Below are 22,034 nucleotides of genomic sequence, written 5' to 3' on the forward strand. Positions count from 1 at the left end.
ATAATAAAATGTATTTAGTAATTATAGACAGCTACAGTAAATGGCCCGAGGCCTTTGAAATGTCAAACATGACAGCCGCTAAAACAATTGATGTACTAGATAAATTATTCAGCCGGTTTGGATATCCGAACCAACTAGTCACAGATAATCAGACTACGTTCACATGTACGGAATTTAATAACTATTGTAAAGAGAATAACATTAAACAAACATTTGCGCCACCTTACCACCCAGCGACCAACGGAGCCGCAGAGCGATTTGTACAAACTTTCAAATCAGCCGTTACCAAAATAAGAGAGAGTGGATGCAGTATCAACTCGGCAATCAATTTATTTTTGTTTGATTATAGAACCACACCTCAAAGGACTACAGGTGAAACGCCGGCTCGTTTGTTGCTGGGGAGGGAATTAAGGAATAGATTTAGTTGCCTTAAACCTCCACCTATAATTGAAAGTTTATCTGAAAGGGAGGGGAGAGAAGCATGTAAAAGAAAAGTTAAATTTGTAACAGGGCAAAAAGTGATGGTAAGAGACTATAGAAAAGGCCATAAACCTTGGTGTGTAGGAAAAATTGTGTCAGAATCTGTTCCAGATTTAACTTATATAATTGAGGTTCAAGGTATGATGTGGAAACGTCATATTGATCAAATGGTGTATTGTAATGATGATGTCGATAGTAATTAGCGTTAAGTTTTGTATCGTAGGCCAAGTTTAACTTGTATTTATTTATAAATGATGCCAAGATATGTACTTGTTTTGAACAACTCATTATCCAAGCTATGTAGAGTGGTTCAAAGCACACTATGACTGATGTAGTTCATTTAGGACTACACTAGGATTAATAAATAATCCTCTGCCATGTAATTAGACTTAAGTAAAACTAGATTAGTTTTAGGATTAGTCCGGGAGAGTGTAGTATGTGTAAAACGGAACGCTCTCTTCTGCAGTGTCGGGTGTTGTGTATTGCTACGCTCCAATAAAATAAATCTACAAAATTAAGTAGTTTTAATCCAAGATACAATATATACCTATGGATTAAGAGGAAATTAGAAGGGGAACGCGAAACATACGACGGAAGAAATAGCCATCGCGGAGGTTTTTACCTTTTCTCAATCTTATTACTTTAAACAAGCAATTCTTGTATATATCTATTTATCTATATATATTTCGGGGATCTCGAACACGGCTCTAACGACTTTGACGAAATTAAACTATATGGGGATTTTCGGGGGCGAATTATCGATCTAGCTAGGTCTTGTATCTGGGAAAACGCGAATTTTTGAGTTTTTATATGTTTTGTGAGCAAAGCTCGGTCTCCCAGGTATATAGTCTTAAAATACGAGTACACTTCTGTTTAAAACCGGCCAAGTGCGAGTCGGACTCGTGTTCCAAGGGTTCCGTACACAATTTAAACAATGTATTTTTTATGTGAAACGTGAGTGAAATTTCTTTGAAAAGCCCGTAGGGGTCGGATCAAAAACTAAGTAATTAAGCCCGGCTCACGCTTGACTGCACATTTCTACTAGGTTTTCCTGTAATCTATAGGTTAAGATCTATTTTTTGTATTTTTTCAAAATTTTAGACCCAGTAGTTTCGGAGATAAAGGGGGGGAATGGTCATATTTTGCTTATTTTCTTGAATAACTTCTAAATTGTTTATCCTAAAATTATAAAAAAAATATATTTAAAATTCTTACAATGAGCTCTTTCATTCGGTATGTAACACGATATAGTTTGAAAATGTTTATTTTTAATTTTCACATTTACCCCCTAAAAGTGGCCCCCATGTTTAAAATTCATTTGTTTACGTTACATGTTCGTCTTTGAGTCACAAACTTGCATATGTATACCAATTGCGTTGCGTATATAAGAGGAAGGGGCTCTTAAAGTAATATAGCTGTTATGCTACTATATGTAATTACGTATAAAGTTTGCTCAATTGAATCAGGTCCCGAAAACACCAGCAATAATTACTCGTCTTAAGCCTCATACCTATCAGCGCAGAATGTGTACTTAAACTCTGTAAACACTAGTTAATCCGCTCCAATTTCCATATTTCAACAATTAAGTAACATATCCATTATTATTAATCCATAATTACGATTCGCCGGTGCTCTTCGCTTTGTTTGCGTTCCATGTTCCTTGTTTATTGTCAATATTAGCTGATATCGGCGGCGCGTTCCTATATATCGCGTCGGCAGTATTAAGATATGCAAATGTTATTAGGAGAGTACGCCGGCATTATCTTTTAACTTGTATTGCGATAGCATTTCCCTTTATACCCGCCATTGTATCCGACTCGTGATAGTACTAAGAGCTAATTGAGTTTGATTGTTGTTTTATCCTCCCTCGTTTAAACTTGGCGTGACATAGCATTACATTTAATTACGTCTTATTTTTATCGCTATCTCTTTTAGTGGGTACCTAACTTTAAGGGTGCGAAATCTAATCAAACTTTAGATTATTTTATTTATTCTCGTCAATATCTTGCAGTTGGACGTTGAATATTAAGAAGTGATTTAGATTCCTCGATCGAGATGCGACCGTCGTCAAAGAAGCTGGCCCGAATCTGATTAGATATGGTAATCCATACGCATCCGCGCCCGACTCCGATATCTGCGTGAATTATGTAAATGTCGACACCTAAACTAAATGATTTTCTGCTGGAATTGAGCCTTAATAATAGGGACAGGAATGTTAATCTGAAATTTGTGCAGCTGCGTCTGCGTATTTTTGCATTCATCATTAATTAACTAGTGAGAGCGCTGGTGGCCTAGCGGTAAGAGCGTGCGACTTGCAATCAGGAGGTCGCGGGTTCAAACCCCGGCTCATACCAATGAGTTTTTCGGAACTTATGTACGAAATATCATTTGATATTTACCAGTCGCTTTTCGGTGAAGGAAAACATCGTGAGGAAACCGGACTAATCCCAACAAGGCCTAGTTTCCCCTCTGGGTTGGACGGTCAGATGGCAGTCGCTTTCGTAAAAACTAGTACCTACGCCAATTCTTGGGATTAGTTGCCAAGCGGACCCCAGGCTCCCATGGAGCCGTGGCAAAATGCCGGGACAACGCGAGGAAGAAGAAGAAGACATTAATTAACTAGTGGCTCAGCCAGCTCAAGACCTCGCGAATTGTGGCTCTAAATATCAAAATATTCATAATTCAAAAAATTGTTTTGCATTTTGAAAAATTTCCAAAAAATCAGCTTACCAAATTTTCCCGGGAACATTAAAAAAAATGTAACAGGAGAACAGACAGAAAGAGTTTTTTCCTAAGCTTAAACGGTACTGCTTTCTACTTTTAACTAGATTTGTTTTTTTCTGAATTCAAAAGTTAAGATCACTGTCATCACTGGTGATACAAGTGCCTATAAAGGATGACTCACGTTAGACCGGGCCGTGTCCGGGCCGGAGCTTCCGGCACGAACGATTTTCTATGGAAAGCATCACGTGATCACCTGTCATGTCATAGAAAAGTAAGCGCCGGAAGCTCCAGCCCGGACACGGCCCGGAAACTAATATTATAGGTTTAGCGCGTTTTGGGCGATGTATCTTATCTTATCTTATTATTTCGGGGGCTCTTGCGAATCAACCTATAGGCATCTTTTGTGCAACCGCCTCCTTAACTGCCCCGGAAGTAAAGAGACTTTATTTTCAAGATATGTAATTTAAGGTACCCGTTTTGTGCCCGTTGCGGTCGAAACAGCCGGACCCCATGGTGCAGCGAGGCGTCCGAATTATTCAAAGAACTGGCTCGGCGGCTTAGAGAGAGGGGGAACGATCCCCGATCCGGGTCTTGGCTTGTCCAACAAGTCTCCATCGCCATACAGCGCGGCAACGCTGCGAGTGTGATGGGAACTTTAGGACCAGGCATGCCACAGAACGGATCTTAGGTTAGGTAAATAGTTTTAAGTTTGTATTTGTATAGTTTTTTTGTTTTTTGTAGCAATAGGTAGTAATTTGTAAGAGGTTGTTTGAGATGATTTTTGTTATTATTAAGGTTAATTATAGAATAGAATTTAGAATTGTTAAGTGTAGGTTGACCTTGTTTGGAAGTTTCCATTTATATGTATTTAACACTATATTATGGTTTAAACATAAATGGTGGAAAACTAAACCACTTGAGATTTGCAGATGACTCGATCCTATTGAGTGAAACACCAGAAATCCTACAATTTATGGTTCAGCAGTTAGCAGAGGCAAGTGAACAAGTGGGCCTCACAATGAACTCTGGAAAGACCAAATTAATGACTAATGGATTACAAAAACCAATACAACTTAACAACAACACAATAGAATATGTAGATCAATACACATACTTAGGACAAATAATTTCACCAGAAGATCAAATCCAAAAGGAAATAGATACCAGAATAAGTAACTCGTGGAAAAGGTACTGGTCGCTTAAAGAAGTAATGAAGAACCCAAAATTTACTATGGAAGATAAAAAGAAGGTTTTTAATACGTGTATATTGCCATGCCTTACGTACGGGTGCCAAACGTGGGCCCTAACGGAAAAACAAAGGAAAGCTCTGAAAGTGTGCCAAAATAGAATGGAGAGAAGTATGCTGAACATCAAACTGAAAGACAAAGTTAAACTAACACATATCAGAAAATTAACAGGAGTAGTTGATGTCACATATACAGTAAAGAAATTAAAATGGAAATGGATTGGGCACACGATTCGTAGCCGGAAAGACAAATGGTCCAAAGATATCACTGTCTGGTACCCCCGTGATGGGAAAAGGAGAAAAGGAAGACAAAAGAAAAGATGGGAGGACTAAATTAGAGGAATAGCTGGACCATTATGGAGAAGGAAAGCCATGAACAGGGAGTTATGGCAAATTCTAGGGGAGGCCTTTGCCAAAGGGCAGACTGATAATGAAAACGTCCCGGATGTCAGAAACACAAATTAGAATAAGTGAAATATATATATAAAGATGTTTTTTTATTGTTAAAAAAAATAAGTCAGTAATAAAGGCTTTATTTATTTATTTATATTAGTGAAAATTTAAATAATATTAGATTTAAGGTAAACATTAAAAGGAATGATTTTGGTTGAAAGTAGTCACAAAGTTAATTAAATTATGTGATTGATACCGAATTTGTTTCACCACAACTTTTTTTTTTTAAATCTTAGATTGTTCGCGGCCAGTCACATTACAACAGTCAGATTACAAGGATTTTTGTACTGAATGCACCTGGTGGATTCCCGCCTTTATGATAACATCTGGCTTAGATTATTTCCAGTGTCGCGGTCCTACGGATTGCTACGTGTACGGATCAAACGGAGACGATTACTGACTTTCTCGCAATTTAGGCTCCCTACATTTATAACAGTATATAAACCCCCTCCCTACATATATGATAGTTCTATCAGAACAGTTTTCAGTTAAATCTCATTGCATTTTGGTCTTCTGACCATTCTTTTGTAAGGTTATATTAGACCTACATTGAAGTTACAAAAGTTACTCTATTTTTAGGGTTCCGTACCCAAAGGGTAAAAACGGGACCCTATTAATAAGACTCCGCTGTCCGTCTGGCCGTCTGTCCGTCTGTCTGTCACCAGGCTGTATCTCATGAACCCTGACAGCTAGACAGTTGAAATTTTCACAGATGATGTATTTCTGTTGCCAAAAAAACAACAAATACTAAAAAGTACGGAACCCTCGGTGCGCGAGTACGACTCGCACTTGGCCGCTTTTTATAGCTGTACCTAGCAGTAGATACGGAGAGGAGTGAAAAAAAAACACGGCTACTTTTATTAATTTTATTAGTAAGAATGCACATTGCACAGCTTATGACCTAAAAATAACACCACTGACGTTTGCAATATTTATTCAGGCAAAATTCAGATCAGAACGAAATATCCGACATGAGAACTAAAATCTAATACAGAGTGCCCGAGTAGGTCAACGTGGTATGGTACGATGAACGGAAGGCTATCACAAATAACTATACTCTAATAAAAATAGGCGAGTGGAAACATCCCTAGTTATATAATGTACGTCAATAATTATGCTATTGTTGGTATACCTATAATAATTATTAATAATTGAGTCGTTAGCGTGAAAGGGGCTAAATCAGGTTCGCTTGCAGCGCCACCTATCGTTGCCCTCAGGAACTACAACGGCTGCAAGCTTCACATCAAGCAACATACGCAAAACTCACGCCACTAGGTGGCGGTAGTAGCCAACGATTTAGACCGTGTCCACACTAACCAATACGCTTTCAAATACAACGAGTAAATCGCTTCTTAAATTACGCGCTTAAAAGAAAAATACACCGCAAAATGGATTTAGAATTTAAAAATTCACTGTTTCTCGACCTTAAATACTTCATTTACTATGACTACATAATGAGGTGTTTTAGGTCAACGGGAACATTTTTTGTGAAATATTTCGCCCCTGCTTTTGAACTTACAAATCGAAATATTTGAACGCATGTTCCATTGTAAATCCGAACACGTTGTAAAATACCCAGCAGTGGCCAAGTACTGGTGGATACTGAAATGATGTTCAGACAAAGAAATAAAAACAAAAAAAGGAACACACAGAACACTTGGTGGTCGAGAACTATCACGAACTACTTTGTGTTCTTATTTATTTAAAAAGTTTAATTATGACATATTAATATCAAGCGACGTCCAATCTCACGGTCTTTAAAACATTAGATATATTGTATTGAATATACCTAACATTAAATTAACTCACGAAACTCCAAAGATCTTTGGAATCAGCAATGAAAAGAAAAGAAAAACTAGTGCTTTTTGCACATGAAAATAAGAACACTAAAGTTGTGAAGTTCCAGAAGGACCACTAAATATTTAATGTTGTTCCAAATAAATTAGTTCCCGTACGTGAACACAAAGTTAATATCCCATGGCCCGAGACAAGAACCACGAAATATCGAGTCCGTGTTCCGAACACTGGACGCGGTTGGCATATTTCTTTACGAAAACTGCGAAGACTTGAAACCATGTCCTCCTGATGAACAATCTAAAAGACCTCACAGTTCATTTAAATATCGCAAACGGCGCCCAATTTCGGGTAAGCTGACGTTGTTCAACCGTTCAAGTTTAATGTTATGCAGAGTACTTGCCTTCAAACGTATGAACCACGGGCGCGAACTTATATACCGAAGCTAAACGATCATAGATACAATAGAAATCCTTGCCTTTACAAATTTCTCACTGCCGTGTGATCTTGTATCCTAGATGGTTTAGACTCCGCTCTGAATTTTTGTCAAATCTAAACTCACTTTATTGTCTAAGCTCCTTAAAAGTCCATGATTTTAGAAGCAATTATACCTACTCATTGCGTTTAAAAGTCAAATACATTTAGCGTGCTCGTAACACTATAGCACATATACCATTGAACTTAACTAATCTTAAAACTATTGCATTATATATTGTTTATCTTTATATCTCGACTATACCGTGAGCTATGAGATGTATATCTATCACACAGTTAATATGAATCTTTGGCTATATTCCGTGATGTGTTCTTAAAACTAAAGTCGTGTCGAAGTACTTTGGAAATAAGTGCTTATCGATTTTATAATTTAAATTGGACTATTTCTAAATAATTCATTTTATTTCGTCAGAATATGGTTTGAAGATGAAAATGGAATGTTGATCCTCAAAAGAGGAGAAAGACTCTTTCGATCTTCAATCCATCTTCTCAGGTAGACTTACATAGCTAGAATCGGAATGTGACGTCAATGGAATCCAACACGACTCATACCCATTAGAGTACCATCAAATACAATCTTAATGCTAAGTTTACATTATTGATCAGAATCTGTGATCACCCTCTAAACCATTACTACGCAATACTGCATATTTAATAAACCATCCCAGTTTGTGACCTGAATTCATTGGGTCTTTCTAAGATGATTACATTTAGAACATCTTACTTTATAAATATTTGTTTGCCCTATCCTAATTCCCAAGAGATTTTGTGCTTCGTTCCTAAACTTGTCATTTCCATCCAGATTGAAACTTAGTTTCAGCATAGTCAAATTTCAACACCTTATTAATCTTAATTTCACAAATCTGTAGTATCCTTTTTGCGCGTTAAATGGACCAGTGTGCGATGTTGTTAAACCACACAAAAAGGACACACTTAATGTGAATGTTTTTCCTCAGAAAACTTATTTGAAATGTCCCACCGATCAATTTTGATTTTACAACAGCAAATCTTGAAATTCATTGGAAGACGGAGATTTTGAAACTTGTACGACCTTCATTAAAACCTTTTTCTTCATTATAAACATCTTGAATATTTTCTTGATCTTTTTAAATGCTTCTTAAACACAACTTTGTAGAAACTAACAAGCATTTGCTATTTGCAGGAAGTTCATGAGTTTCTGGTGAAGATGACGGAAATAAGACGTGTCATTCGACGCTAGATGTTTGCCAAGTCTGATTTAGGAGTCACACGTCTGATTTCCCACAGCAACAGACAGAATACTAATATGAACTAACAGCCACAATGAACTGGCCATCTGTATATCTTATGCCTTTGTTATAAGATTTACGATTTGTTAGCCAACCGTGTGGATGATTGAAGTTTATATTTTACAAACAGAATGTTTGAATTGCAAAAGCTGTGATATTTTTGACACCTTTCTTTTTGTCATCCAACTGTCATACGTCATTAATTTAACAATTACCTGTGCTTAATTCAACGAATATGAGTTGACCATCATACAAGATCTCAAAGACTTAAAGAATAAAATTTACCTGTCGCAATTGTTTCTGATTTCTATAAGTTCATTGTTATCTCCGTCTCAGACTAGTTTTTTAAAGATTTTCAATGAAAACCTAAACCAGATTTTTGCTTAATTTTCCAACTTGTCCTCTTTTCTAAATCCAACCTCTTTTATACCTCACCAGGAAAACCAGGTGCTTCATACAATGCCAAGACCCCTTTAAATGTATTAGAATTTCTATAATCTCACAGGATGAACTGGTTTGGAAATGGGAATGAGTAACAAACCAGCAACATCCTTTACTGACTATATCTTTCACTATTGAAATCTGTTTATAATTTTGTAAACTTCCGTCTGAATATTGTTAAGGTTTATCAAGCCCTAAAGATTCTAGTTGTGTAGGTAAGAGCCTGCCTCTGTTGTTAACTTTAATCCCAGCAGTTAGATCCTTTAGGTCTAGATTGAGCCCTAAGCATTTATATGTCTACATACATGTATATCAGTGATGCGGCGCAAGTCCAATGGGACTTGAATTTTTTAAAGATTCTGTAACCAACCCTATAATTGCTATTTGTAAGCTGTTTCTATCTCAGATACTAGAATCACAGTTTTATTGTCCGTCTAACAGATCCGTTGGAAAGATTGTGATTAAACTGTCATTCTAGTATAGTCGGACCAAGCTAACTCTGCATCCGTCTTTTAACCTTCTTCTTGTTCAGGTCTTATTCCTATCTCTATTTGGGTTCAGTTTTCTTAATCCTTAGTCTTAAGGTTTTTTCTGGGTCGTCTGGCTCAAATAGGGTTTTATCTCAAAAACCTCCTTTCTTTATGTATGACGGAAATCCATGTAGTTCTACATCTCCTGCGATGTCTTGTAATATAATTGTCTAAACCGAAGTATTTTTGCGGAGTACAGCCGCCGCGGACATTCATGCTTGAGGAAGGCCTCCCGAAGAGTCCGAAACATGTCGCCAAAAGAAATAATAGTGAGTGAAACCGTAATGATCTACATATTCCGAGATATTTTTATAGAAATTTGACGTTTTTTCTGCTACTAGCAAAGTTAGCTCGGTTCGACACTAAGCATGAAAGTGTTTACTGATAACCTGTTTAGTTTCTCGTGAAGTTAGATTCCTGTCGGACTCCGCTGACGCCTCGGGAGAGTTTAGTTCTCCGCCTCGTTCTGGAGGAGCTCGTGGAGGTTCTCGATCTCGATCTCGTGGATGTGTCGGCCGGAGAACTGCACGAAGTCGGCCCGCGCGCCCTCCACGGAGCGTTTGCGGACTGGAATGTTACAATTATTGGTTTACAACTATTGATATAAAATAATGACATATCGGACCAGAATTAACTGTTTGTGACTATAGATATATATTTATTATATATAACGTAGGTATTATACATATACATTTGTTATACTGTTACTTCTAATTTTTATCTTATTTTATTTATTTTCGCCCTTTTACAAATTTATTGACTTTCCTCTAGTCTATTGTAAGCAGTTCTATATTTGTCTACTGTTCTTCATCAATTCTCATCTACTCAAAGGTTAACTGGAAGAAATCCCTTAAAGGGATAAGTTCGCCTTTGTACTGCCTATTTCTGTGCCATATTTGTGTTCTGTGTTTTGTACAATAAAGAGTATACATACATACATTTAATATTACCAAAATATACTTAAAGTGGAATTTAATAATACAAATTAAGATACCGTTATTCAGAATACATCAGTAATGTAATTATGCTAGTCTAGAACCTATGGACTTGTTGTTTGATTTTAATTTTATTTATTTATACTTTATTGCACAAAAGAAAAACTTAATGTACAAAAGGCGAACTTAATGCCATGAGGCATTATCTACCAGTCAACCTTAGGGCAAAACGGAAAAGATTGTCGGCGGTGAATTTACAACTAAATAAATTTTAAATAAAATTAATAAATTAATTACTGCAGCAGTATTGCAGCGCGACATTACTGCCGACTGCATTGCTGACGCAAACCGATTGTAACATTTGTGGCAGTAATTATTGCAGGAAATGTCAATGACTAGATAAAATAGTTTTTAGTAGATTTAATACCTAATTAGTTTTTAGAATTGTGTAGCTATGCCCTGACAGGGTAACCATGCATGCACTTAATACATGTTAACACCTTAATGTAACCATTATTCTGCAATAAATGAAATGAAATGAAAATGACCTTGTTGACGTTTTTTGCAGCAATGCAGTCGACCACAGTATCATTACTGCACTGGTTTCGTAGTTGCCACTGATGTATCTGTCAATTTTCTTGACAATGAGTGACGTACGCCGCACCATTGTTGCCGCGATTACGATGTTCATTCCGTCACTCACATTATCAGGGCCATTGACTGATATAGCGGCTGTAAAAAAGAACCTTAAAGAAAAAAGATTACCACCAGAGATGATCCAGGACAGACGTTCCTGGAGACGCCGTATAAGGAGAGCCGACCCCAAGTAAATGGGATATAAGGCTAGGAAGAAGAGGAAGATTGACTGATATAGCGGCAACAAGGACGCCGCAACAGTGCAGTCTTTCTATGCAGCTCTTCATCCCTACGAGGTCAGCCTTCAGCCTGATTCTAGAACGATTAGCTCTTCGTCGAGTGCGTGGCAAGACGTGATACGTACTGGTCGTCTCGGAGCTCTGCAGACGGTAGACAGGCTTGGCGCGGCACAGCTCGGGCAGGATGCGACGTGATACGTACTGGTCGTCTCGGAGCTCTGCAGACGGTAGACAGGCTTGGCGCGGCACAGCTCAGGCGGGATGCGACGTGATACGTACTGGTCGTCTCGGAGCTCTGCAGACGGTAGACAGGCTTGGCGCGGCACAGCTCAGGCAGGATGCGACGTGATACGTACTGGTCGTCTCGGAGCTCTGCAGACGGTAGACAGGCTTGGCGCGGCACAGCTCAGGCGGGATGCGACGTGATACGTACTGGTCGTCTCGGAGCTCTGCAGACGGTAGACAGGCTTGGCGCGGCACAGCTCAGGCAGGATGCGACGTGATACGTACTGGTCGTCTCGGAGCTCTGCAGACGGTAGACAGGCTTGGCGCGGCACAGCTCGGGCAGGATGCGACGTGATACGTACTGGTCGTCTCGGAGCTCTGCAGACGGTAGACAGGCTTGGCGCGGCACAGCTCAGGCAGGATGCGACGTGATACGTACTGGTCGTCTCGGAGCTCTGCAGACGGTAGACAGGCTTGGCGCGGCACAGCTCAGGCAGGATGCGACGTGATACGTACTGGTCGTCTCGGAGCTCTGCAGACGGTAGACAGGCTTGGCGCGGCACAGCTCAGGCAGGATGCGACGTGATACGTACTGGTCGTCTCGGAGCTCTGCAGACGGTAGACCGGCTTGGCGCGGCACAGCTCAGGCAGGATGCGACGTGATACGTACTGGTCGTCTCGGAGCTCTGCAGACGGTAGACAGGCTTGGCGCGGCACAGCTCGGGCAGGATGCGACGTGATACGTACTGGTCGTCTCGGAGCTCTGCAGACGGTAGACAGGCTTGGCGCGGCACAGCTCGGGCAGGATGCGACGTGATACGTACTGGTCGTCTCGGAGCTCTGCAGACGGTAGACAGGCTTGGCGCGGCACAGCTCAGGCAGGATGCGACGTGATACGTACTGGTCGTCTCGGAGCTCTGCAGACGGTAGACAGGCTTGGCGCGGCACAGCTCAGGCAGGATGCGACGTGATACGTACTGGTCGTCTCGGAGCTCTGCAGACGGTAGACAGGCTTGGCGCGGCACAGCTCGGGCAGGATGCGACGTGATACGTACTGGTCGTCTCGGAGCTCTGCAGACGGTAGACAGGCTTGGCGCGGCACAGCTCGGGCAGGATGCGACGTGATACGTACTGGTCGTCTCGGAGCTCTGCAGACGGTAGACAGGCTTGGCGCGGCACAGCTCAGGCAGGATGCGACGTGATACGTACTGGTCGTCTCGGAGCTCTGCAGACGGTAGACAGGCTTGGCGCGGCACAGCTCGGGCAGGATGCGACGTGATACGTACTGGTCGTCTCGGAGCTCTGCAGACGGTAGACAGGCTTGGCGCGGCACAGCTCGGGCAGGATGCGACGTGATACGTACTGGTCGTCTCGGAGCTCTGCAGACGGTAGACAGGCTTGGCGCGGCACAGCTCAGGCAGGATGCGACGTGATACGTACTGGTCGTCTCGGAGCTCTGCAGACGGTAGACAGGCTTGGCGCGGCACAGCTCGGGCAGGATGCGACGTGATACGTACTGGTCGTCTCGGAGCTCTGCAGACGGTAGACAGGCTTGGCGCGGCACAGCTCAGGCGGGATGCGACGTGATACGTACTGGTCGTCTCGGAGCTCTGCAGACGGTAGACAGGCTTGGCGCGGCACAGCTCAGGCAGGATGCGACGTGATACGTACTGGTCGTCTCGGAGCTCTGCAGACGGTAGACAGGCTTGGCGCGGCACAGCTCAGGCAGGATGCGACGTGGTAGAGCCGGCAGGAGGGCGCGGAGCGTGGAGCGCACGCGGGTCACGTCGAAGTCCCCGCCCTGCTGGATGCTCAGCACGAAGGCTTCCGGAGCGAGCACCAGCTGAGGGTCCAGCTCCATGGTAAAGCAGCGGTCGGTGTCCACAATGCCTATAAAATTTTACTCTTAGATTTGTTTCAGCACAATCAATTACACAAGCGATAGAACTTAAGGAGGCATATGAAAAGCTGTCCTATGGCCTCTCTATAGACCTTTATTAGGAGCTTTCATAGCTTTAGGCCCGCTGCACCGGTTCGCTTATTAAGACACCTTTACCATTGAGATTGACATATTTTATTGATAAAATTATAAATAATTTTACATGTCACGCATTACATTATTATCACAAGATTAAATTGCCAGTTACAATTTATTGGGTATGGTAGATTTGATTTCCAATAGTTACATTAATTTTTAAATTATAAATTAGAATTATAGCTTCATTGAATTAATTATTATTCATTGGCTCGTATTAAATGTCTGTCCTCTCGTTTCTCGGCGTTTGGACTCGCGAACGAACACACTTCGCTCGATTTGCTTCGGGCCTTGGACCTTCGGCCTTCGCAGGATATCAAAGGTCACTATTGGGCCTTCGGTTAGCTAGTTCGCTTATTAAGAAACTTTTACCATTGAGGCATGTTAACGTTCTATTGCCGCTGGAACTTTGCGGGCCTTTAGCCCGCCGGTTCGCTTATTAAAACTTTTGTGAATTTTTAATTTTCCCTGCGCGAATCTCAGTCTCCGAGCTTTGCAGTTGTTGACAATCTAAGCGACAATCAAAAAAAGATAGGGTGTAGTGTTTACCTATTTATTAGTGAATTGCGTGTCCGTCCATTCATAATTTTTAACTCTCGAAGGACATAAGGAAGAAAGAGGGAAAGGAAGGAACAATAAAAACGAAAGGAAAGAGGCAGGAAAAGAAGAAAGGGAGGAAGGAGGGAAGAAAGAAATGAAAGAAAGAAGAGTACAAGAAAGGAAAGAAGGAACGATAGCTTATGATCATAAAGTTAGCACATACCAGTAAAGTTAGCGCCAAAGTCGTGAATGAAGCTGGTCTGCCGTCCATTATCGAACACGGTGATCTTTTCCACCTCGTCGCCGATGTCCAGCTCCTCGCGGAGGAAGTTGGCGACGTCGTTCGCGGTGGAGTCGTCGGGCGCGAATATTTGCACGTCGGGATCGGGGGAGGACGACCAGCGGATGGGGAGCATGCGGTAGTTCGGCTCGATCAGAGCTGACTCCTGCAACTGGAAATTTATTTATTTTTACCAAACTTGTTATTTTATCAATTCCAGTCAAATTTCATATCATAATAACATCTATGAAGGGCTTTAGTGGATTCAAAATAAGCTGTGCTTCAGCATCATCATTAGGGTCTAGAATTAACACTATTATGTTAAGAATTAAACTCGTTTAAAGTATAATATTGTACCTATGAGAAGACCCTCGTTAAGAGAATCATGCCGTGTGAATTTGCAGTTGCACACCAACAACAACAAAAAACACCGAATACAACGTATCGTATAATGTTAACGAAACAATTGTCAATTGAATGGCGTATAAATAAAACAAAATCCATAATGACATAATAAGATTATGATTGCACGAATAGGAATTCGCATTGTATATCAAGAGCGGATTTTAAAAGTTTAATTGCTGGTCAAATTTTTTTAGCAGTCGGTAATTCAAAATATCTCAGAGGTTATAATTATTTATTTATGACTGTATATCCTGTAAAGACGTCAAAATGAGCTATGGTGTTACGGTAATTAATCATCAAATGATTGCGCTTTTGTGGTTACGCGGTAAAAATGAATCATGCATTTGCATTTATTAGGTAACTGAAATACTATATGGCTAGTTTTTTTTTAAGTTTTATTGCAAGTACTAAAATTTTATGAGCCATGAGCTAAACGATAATTTAATTTAATTTAATTTATAACCTGCTTCGTTTTTTGATATTCACGCCTTTTGTTAATCTTTTAAATATTTGCTCGTATTATATAATATCCAATGTTATCTCTATAGGGTTTGTCATTTTGTAATATAATATTTGATTTCGAACCGTAATTCTATCGGTTTAAAAGCGTTTTTACGTTAAGGCCTATAAGTAAAGGTATATAACGATACGATACGATACGATCATTTATTGATAAAAAATATTTTTAAATGTCATTATGACAATAATGCCGTAAACGACATCATTTGACAATAATGCCGTAAACGAGGGTAGTTTCTCGCCCCCCCTGCCGCCACCGGCGCCCGCGCCGAGTCATCGGGCGCGGAGGGCTGCGGCCCGCAGTCTGCGCCGGTCCGTCACCGTCGACGCAAGCTCCTGATGACGCTCCTCGGTACGGAGTGAAACATGTCGAGCGTTTTCGACTTAAAACACGTGAGTGACCCGTTATTAATATATTTAATATGTCTTAATATGTACTTAAATCTATTACAGTATTCATTATTTGAAAATTACTTGGTTAACTAACCAGTTTCTATTTGTCATAAGGATCCAATCTTTATTACTTAGTCTGGCACTCGAAAATAGGCGTCCAACGAGTAGTAGGCCTCACGCACTAGTTTATTTTTAAGTTTATTTTTAAACGAGCAGTAGCTTGTAGCATTTCTTATCTCCCCCATCGTGTGTAGACATTTTCTCGATTTGGCAAGGCACCTATAGGCAACGCTCATAAAAGGAGAATCAAGTATTTCATTATTAGCAATAATCACGATGTTCATATTCTAAACGACTAAATAGTTATTTTTTTCACAAGGGGGCAAAGTTGTTGTTTAACCGCTCGTGCCAATATTGATAGCCAAGCAAGTGGAAGATTCCAAATTTTTAAAATGTAACTTTCTTATCCGTTTTTGAACAATCAAGAGAGCCTCTACCAGCTGGTCCGATGAAAAGCATTTTTCATTTCTCATGCTTTGAAAGAGGGTCATTGTTGTTCTAAAAGGTGTGCAGAAAATGATACGTGTCTGCAGTCTGCACTAGAGCATTATACGTTCGAAGTACGATTTTTTGAATTTTTTTACGATAAGCAATTGAAATTTGAGTTTAAATGGATTTGTTATACAATTTCCCTTCTGATATTTGACTCTCAATTCCATAAATAACGACACTTTTGCCTAAATTGGTAACTGAAAGTACCCTTAAAAATACTATAAAAATGTATAAGTACTTGGTCATGTTAAAAAAAAACATGCATTTTACTTTCCTCGTATTCGAAATGAAAAGTAGTGTGTTTAAAGGCATCAAGGCCTTGGGTGAAAGGCATCATTTCGGCCTCGGATTATTGGCGCTCTCACGCAGAAGTGGAGTGCCTTTCATCCCTTGGTTAACATGTTAACAATCAACTATTATTATATTTTAAATTGTAGGTTACCTCGTTTATAAACAGCTTACGATGTTATATATTTCACGTGCACGATTTCCTGTTTATATTATTCTTGGTTTGTATAGATACTAAACTGTTCGACTTTGGTATGACCCCGTCTGGGTCTGGCTGTCTGGAAACGACGAAGTGCAGATTTTATTATGCACTACTATTGTTAGTAATATCTATGTATATACGAAATATTTACTTTCGATAATTAAGGTACACACTATTTATAAACGTATTTATGTGCATTTTGGTTGTATTCAGACATTATATTTGTACACTAAGTACGTCGACATAATTATGAAGTTGAAACAATATGTTAAGTAACAAAGACATAATGAAGATGCGTTGTTAATATAAAGTGAACGAAGTAACGAGAAATATAATTTAATAGCTCGTACATTACCTATAGGAGTAGTAACTGTAGCAAGCAGGTTATTGTATACAAAATACAATATTTTTTGCAAAACCTAAGGTCTATGAGGGATTTCTTTCAGCTAACTTTCTCGAAATTGACGAGCCAGTAGGAAAGTTCATTACTACCTCTATCTTTATCTATAGTGTGGTTTAAACGTACCTGCTTGGTATCAATAGGGATGGAGCAGAAGCCCTGGTAGCGCGGCTGCGGCTACAGGCAGCATCGGTACAGATACATCCCCGAGTAGATTCCCACCACGGAGTTATCACCATCATCCCCACGCTCTCGGTATCTCATCCCAGTGCGAGTTTAATACTACCTCTATCTGTATCTATAGTGTTTAGTGTTCTTTACACGTACCTGCTTGGTATCAATAGGGATGGAGCAGAAGCCCTGGTAGCGCGGCTGCGGCTGCAGGCAGCGCCGGAACAGGTACATCCCCGAGTAGATCCCCACAACGGAGAGGAGGATCACCATCAGCCCCACGCTCACACCACCGCATGGGGTCGGCTTAGGGGTGTAGGTTTCCACCTTCTCCTGAGGAAAGTTATAAATCATTTACAAAGCCTCAAACGTCGCAAATATGCCACACTAGGTAGTAGCTACATATTTGCAGCGTTTGGGGTGGAAACCCTGGGGCCGTGGGGACCTAGCGCGCGTCGCCTCTATGAAGGAGCTGACAAAGCGCCTCATAGAGGCTTCTGGTGACCAGAGGGCTAGCCAATATTTTGCCCAGCGGATTAGCATTGCTATCCAGCGGGGCAATGCGGCCAGCCTTCTGGGCACCCTACCGAGCGAATTCGACTTAGGCCAAAATTTTTATTTATAAGTTTTTAATTTTTAAGTGTTTGTGTTAATAAATAAATTTTTAATTTACAAAGTTATATAAGTAACATTTAAAATAAAACTATCGCGTTTTGAACACATGTTAAATATTTTGTGTAAGGTACATTTAAATTGGCGATTAATAATGAATAAATTTAATTACTACACACACAAGTCAAAGAAGGAGTTAAAGACTAAATTAAATAGAACTCTCTATAATTTTAATGTCATTGTCTTTACACGACAGTTGGGACAAGCAATAAGAAGGTATAGAGGGAAATGCTTGGAACAATTTCTGACTCCGTAAGTTTGTTTAGACTAGTTAGGAGGTGAACATCACAGTCTCCGACCGTAGCCCCTGAGTCGAGGGCCGAGCCGACGGGGGTTTGAAGGTCCCATTTTTTGGTAGTCAAAGAAAAGTCGAAAATTGTGTTAGGTATAAGCATTTCACTCTATAACTTTTTTTGAGCATTCGTTGCCTGACCTATCTATGTTATTTTGCGAGTAGCTGTGTAGTCCTATACCACTCGTAAGTATACTTACTACATAAATTTCGGATCAATCCCATAATTATATTAGCAGAACAAACAACCCGTACTTCAAAACATGCAATAACAAACGGGCACACACACTATAATTCCCGTTTGATTAATAGTTTGGTAAACAAATACAAATCAAAGCGTCCTGCGTAGTCCCTAGGTAAACGAAATGTAAAAGGTCACGGCATGACCTATATTTCGCACAACGCCCCGGCCGGGGCCTGCGCTAGACCTAACTGCCACAGGTATAAAATTATTAGTTACCCCAGGGTACCATTATAGTACCATTTCTATTTCTTTATTATTGTGATTTCTTTTATTTCGGAACGTCTGAAATTTTTATAAGCGAATATCACTTCTGAACTTATTTTTCCCTTAGCAATTTAATTTACATATCAAATTGAGTAGGACTTATGCCCATATGCACAATTCACAAAAGTATCATTAAAGCAGCTAAATTCAATTTGATCTCGACCTACGTCACAGTTGAACTCAACAGTCAAAGCTTTTGCTAATTCAATTAATTTACTTAATTACATTAAAAGGCTTACAGTACAATACCAGGCTTAACGTTGTACCTACAACGTTACTAATCAATTAATAATAATAGCGATTAATTGGAATGTAATGAAACAAAGCAGTGGTAGTTAGTTTGTTTTACTGGGCATTTTCCGCAAATCGACAACCATTGTATTGTGTTTATAAGTGCTAATTAAATAGATTACAATAAGGCGATTAATTATATTCATGTAAGATTTTATGTTTTCGATGTTTGTTTGATTAATTACAAACTATCGTGTGTGTAGTTAGCAATGTACAAATTGCAGGACATTCTCAAAAATGCAGGAACATTCACAAACGTTTCTACGAACTTACAGGAGAATTTAAAGCAATTTTCCATTTAGAAAAATTCTTGTGGGATTTTTTTCAAAAAAGCATTATTAATAACACATATTAATTAGACAGGCAAAAGGAATATCTAATAAAGCCTATAGTATTATTAAACATCTTGACATGTTTTCACTGTTTGCTATATTTAAATTTTTGAGAAACTTTACTATGAAATTCATAGTATGAATATGAATATGAGGTATGAATGTCGTCCATTATCCTCTAACTGTTGGGTAGCGATTGTACATTTGTACCTAAACACAATTATTACTTCATCATCATCATGATATCAGCCCTTTATCGCCCACTGATGAGCATAGGCCTCTCTTCCAGTACGCCACTTGTCCCGGTCCTGAGCTAATCTCATCCAGAAGTGACCCGCAATCTTCCGGATGTCGTCCACCCAACGAGCCGATGGACGCCAGGGGCTTCTTTCATTCGAAAGCGGCCACCATTCCGTTAACATTTTAGTCCACCTGCCATCACTCTGCCTAGCAACATGTCCCGCCCAACTCCATTTTAGTTTGGTAATGGCGAAACCAACGTCTTGCACCTTGGTGCGTCGATTATTACTTAAGTTAAAGTAAGTACCTTTTTTTTTTTATACAGGGGAAATGCGTTGCGCATACCACCCGGGTGCGGGGATGTACCCGGGATGGTTATGTGGGAACCACGTAAGTCCGGTATACCCACTTAAACCACCTGTCTGTCGCCTCGGTGCTGTAAGGCGAAAGTAAGTACCTAGTATCAGTTTTAAACACGAGTACGTTGAGTTGAGATGGAGTGGCATAGAGTAATTATAATCTGAATTAATTTTGTATTTAGCAGACGCGTGTGCATACGATGCCATAAATCTTAGAAATAAATTACAAATGGAAAAACAAAAACACAATAGTTATTTGTGCAACAAGAGAGGAAAGTTGGTTTTTCTTGCGAGTGTTTATTTTGAGTCCCGAGCAAGCGAAAGATTTTATAATTCTCGCTTTGCTCGTGATTCAAAGTTAGAATCTTGAAAGTAGCGAGGGACTCAAAAACACGAGATGTAAAATAACTTTGCTCTCGTGTTGCACACATAATTTTTCACCTCAGTAGTTAGAACATATTAAAGGTTAAAATGTATTTCGATTTAAAAAAAAACTGTAATAATAGTATGAAGTGGCAGTTCATGGCCTTTACTATATTAAAAAGCTACTTTGTTTCACTCCAGGGAGTGACGAAAGTAGGCTTGTTCGAGCTGCTGAAGTAAAAAATACTAATTTTGGTAATACGAAAAATATTTAGTATGGGGCGGCGCATCGTTACTAGTGAACCTTAAGAGCTTATTACACTATCCTAATTTAGTGACTAACAAGAGGGACAACGCTATACGTGAGAAACGATAGGATATAACATTTAAAACTTTCGCGGTTTGAACACATATTAAATCACAGTTAGAAACGGGTCTATCGCGAATTTATTTTGTTACCTTTATTTACCGACGTTTCGACGAAATTCGCGACAGACCCGTTTCTAAATGTGATTTAATAAACGATAGGATGTCTCTTATCGCGTCACACGTATAGCGGCGTCCCTCTTGTTAGTCACTAAATTTAGCAAAGTGTAATAAGCCCTTTTCTGGCGTTTCTAAACAGTAAAAAAAAGATACCTTTATATATAACCAGATAAACAACATCTCTTCTAGCTATAATTTATGCATATATTATATTTTTAGTAATAGTGGCAGGTAGGCCTCAAACGAGATGGAGCGACGACCTGGTGAAGGTCGCGGGAATTCGGTGGATGCGAGCGGCACAGGATCGGTCGGAGTGGCGAGCCTTGGGGGAGGCCTATGTCCAGCAGTGGACGTCTATCGGCTGACATGATAAATAGTGGCAAATTGGATAGGTAGTAGGTAATAGGTATAATAAGAAGATTTATGGACAGGGAAAGGCTACACAGCTTTAATACGTAGGCCTTAAAGCTATCCAATTTGTTTTTATAGCCAACTCCGCTAACTCAATAGGTTTTTTTTTTTATTAGCATATATTTCATCGCTATCGAACGTGGGTCGAAATTGCGCAAATCATATTAAGATGAGTTGATGCCCAATTGATTCCAATTAAGAGATCAGCAATAAAGTTACAAGCAATCTGCAACTATACGCAAAAGGTATAGGTAACGATTCGATTTACAAATATCTGCAAAAAGAAAGTAGAGTATGCGCCATCCCAGGATCGTTTTCAATCGATTTTGGCCCCTATTGTTGTCTCTCATGGTCCACATAAGATCGCTTATGTACACCTATCACGCAGTAGATATGCTGTTCTATAAGTCCTTAATCGTATTGTTATTCCTTCCTAGCAGGTCTACATGGAATGTCCATAATATAGGAACGTAAAGAAAGGAGGAAAAACCTTAAATATTAATCAAAATACTCACCTCCTCCACTAAAATAGCTTCGTCGGGCACGGGACATTTTGCCATGTCCTTCTTTATTTGGATGAAAGCATTCGGCTTCGTTAATATAGTCATGATCAATGGCGTATATTTCCCGTTTTATAGATTTAAATAAATTCAGCAAATATTTTCTATTTGTAACTACGTATATTTCAAACCCGTCGCGCACCCAAACTGCGCGGGGGAAAAAGGAGGAAAATTCACCCTCCCGCCCACTGCATACATCAATAACTATAATGTTGCCACAAGTAAAAATAGTCACCTAAAGTCTCTTGCACACACGCCCACTGCGCGCC

The 22,034-nt window shown here is 39.8% G+C and overlaps 1 protein-coding gene across 1 annotated transcript; it reads right to left on the bottom strand.

The window, feature by feature from the left end:
- Positions 1 to 5,755: 5,755 nt before the first annotated feature.
- LOC134740834 (uncharacterized) lies at positions 5,756 to 22,014 on the bottom strand. Its single transcript, XM_063673481.1, has 5 exons — positions 21,721 to 22,014; positions 17,408 to 17,584; positions 14,265 to 14,493; positions 13,138 to 13,356; positions 5,756 to 9,998 (listed from the first exon to the last, which is right to left on the bottom strand). Exons 1-5 carry the CDS (start codon positions 21,811 to 21,813, stop codon positions 9,880 to 9,882), a joined length of 837 nt encoding a protein of 278 aa, XP_063529551.1. The 5' UTR covers positions 21,814 to 22,014; the 3' UTR covers positions 5,756 to 9,879.
- Between the last annotated feature and the right edge of the window lie 20 nt (positions 22,015 to 22,034).

Source organism: Cydia strobilella, chromosome 4, assembly GCF_947568885.1.
Source record: "Cydia strobilella chromosome 4, ilCydStro3.1, whole genome shotgun sequence".
NCBI lineage: Eukaryota > Metazoa > Arthropoda > Insecta > Lepidoptera > Tortricidae > Cydia > Cydia strobilella.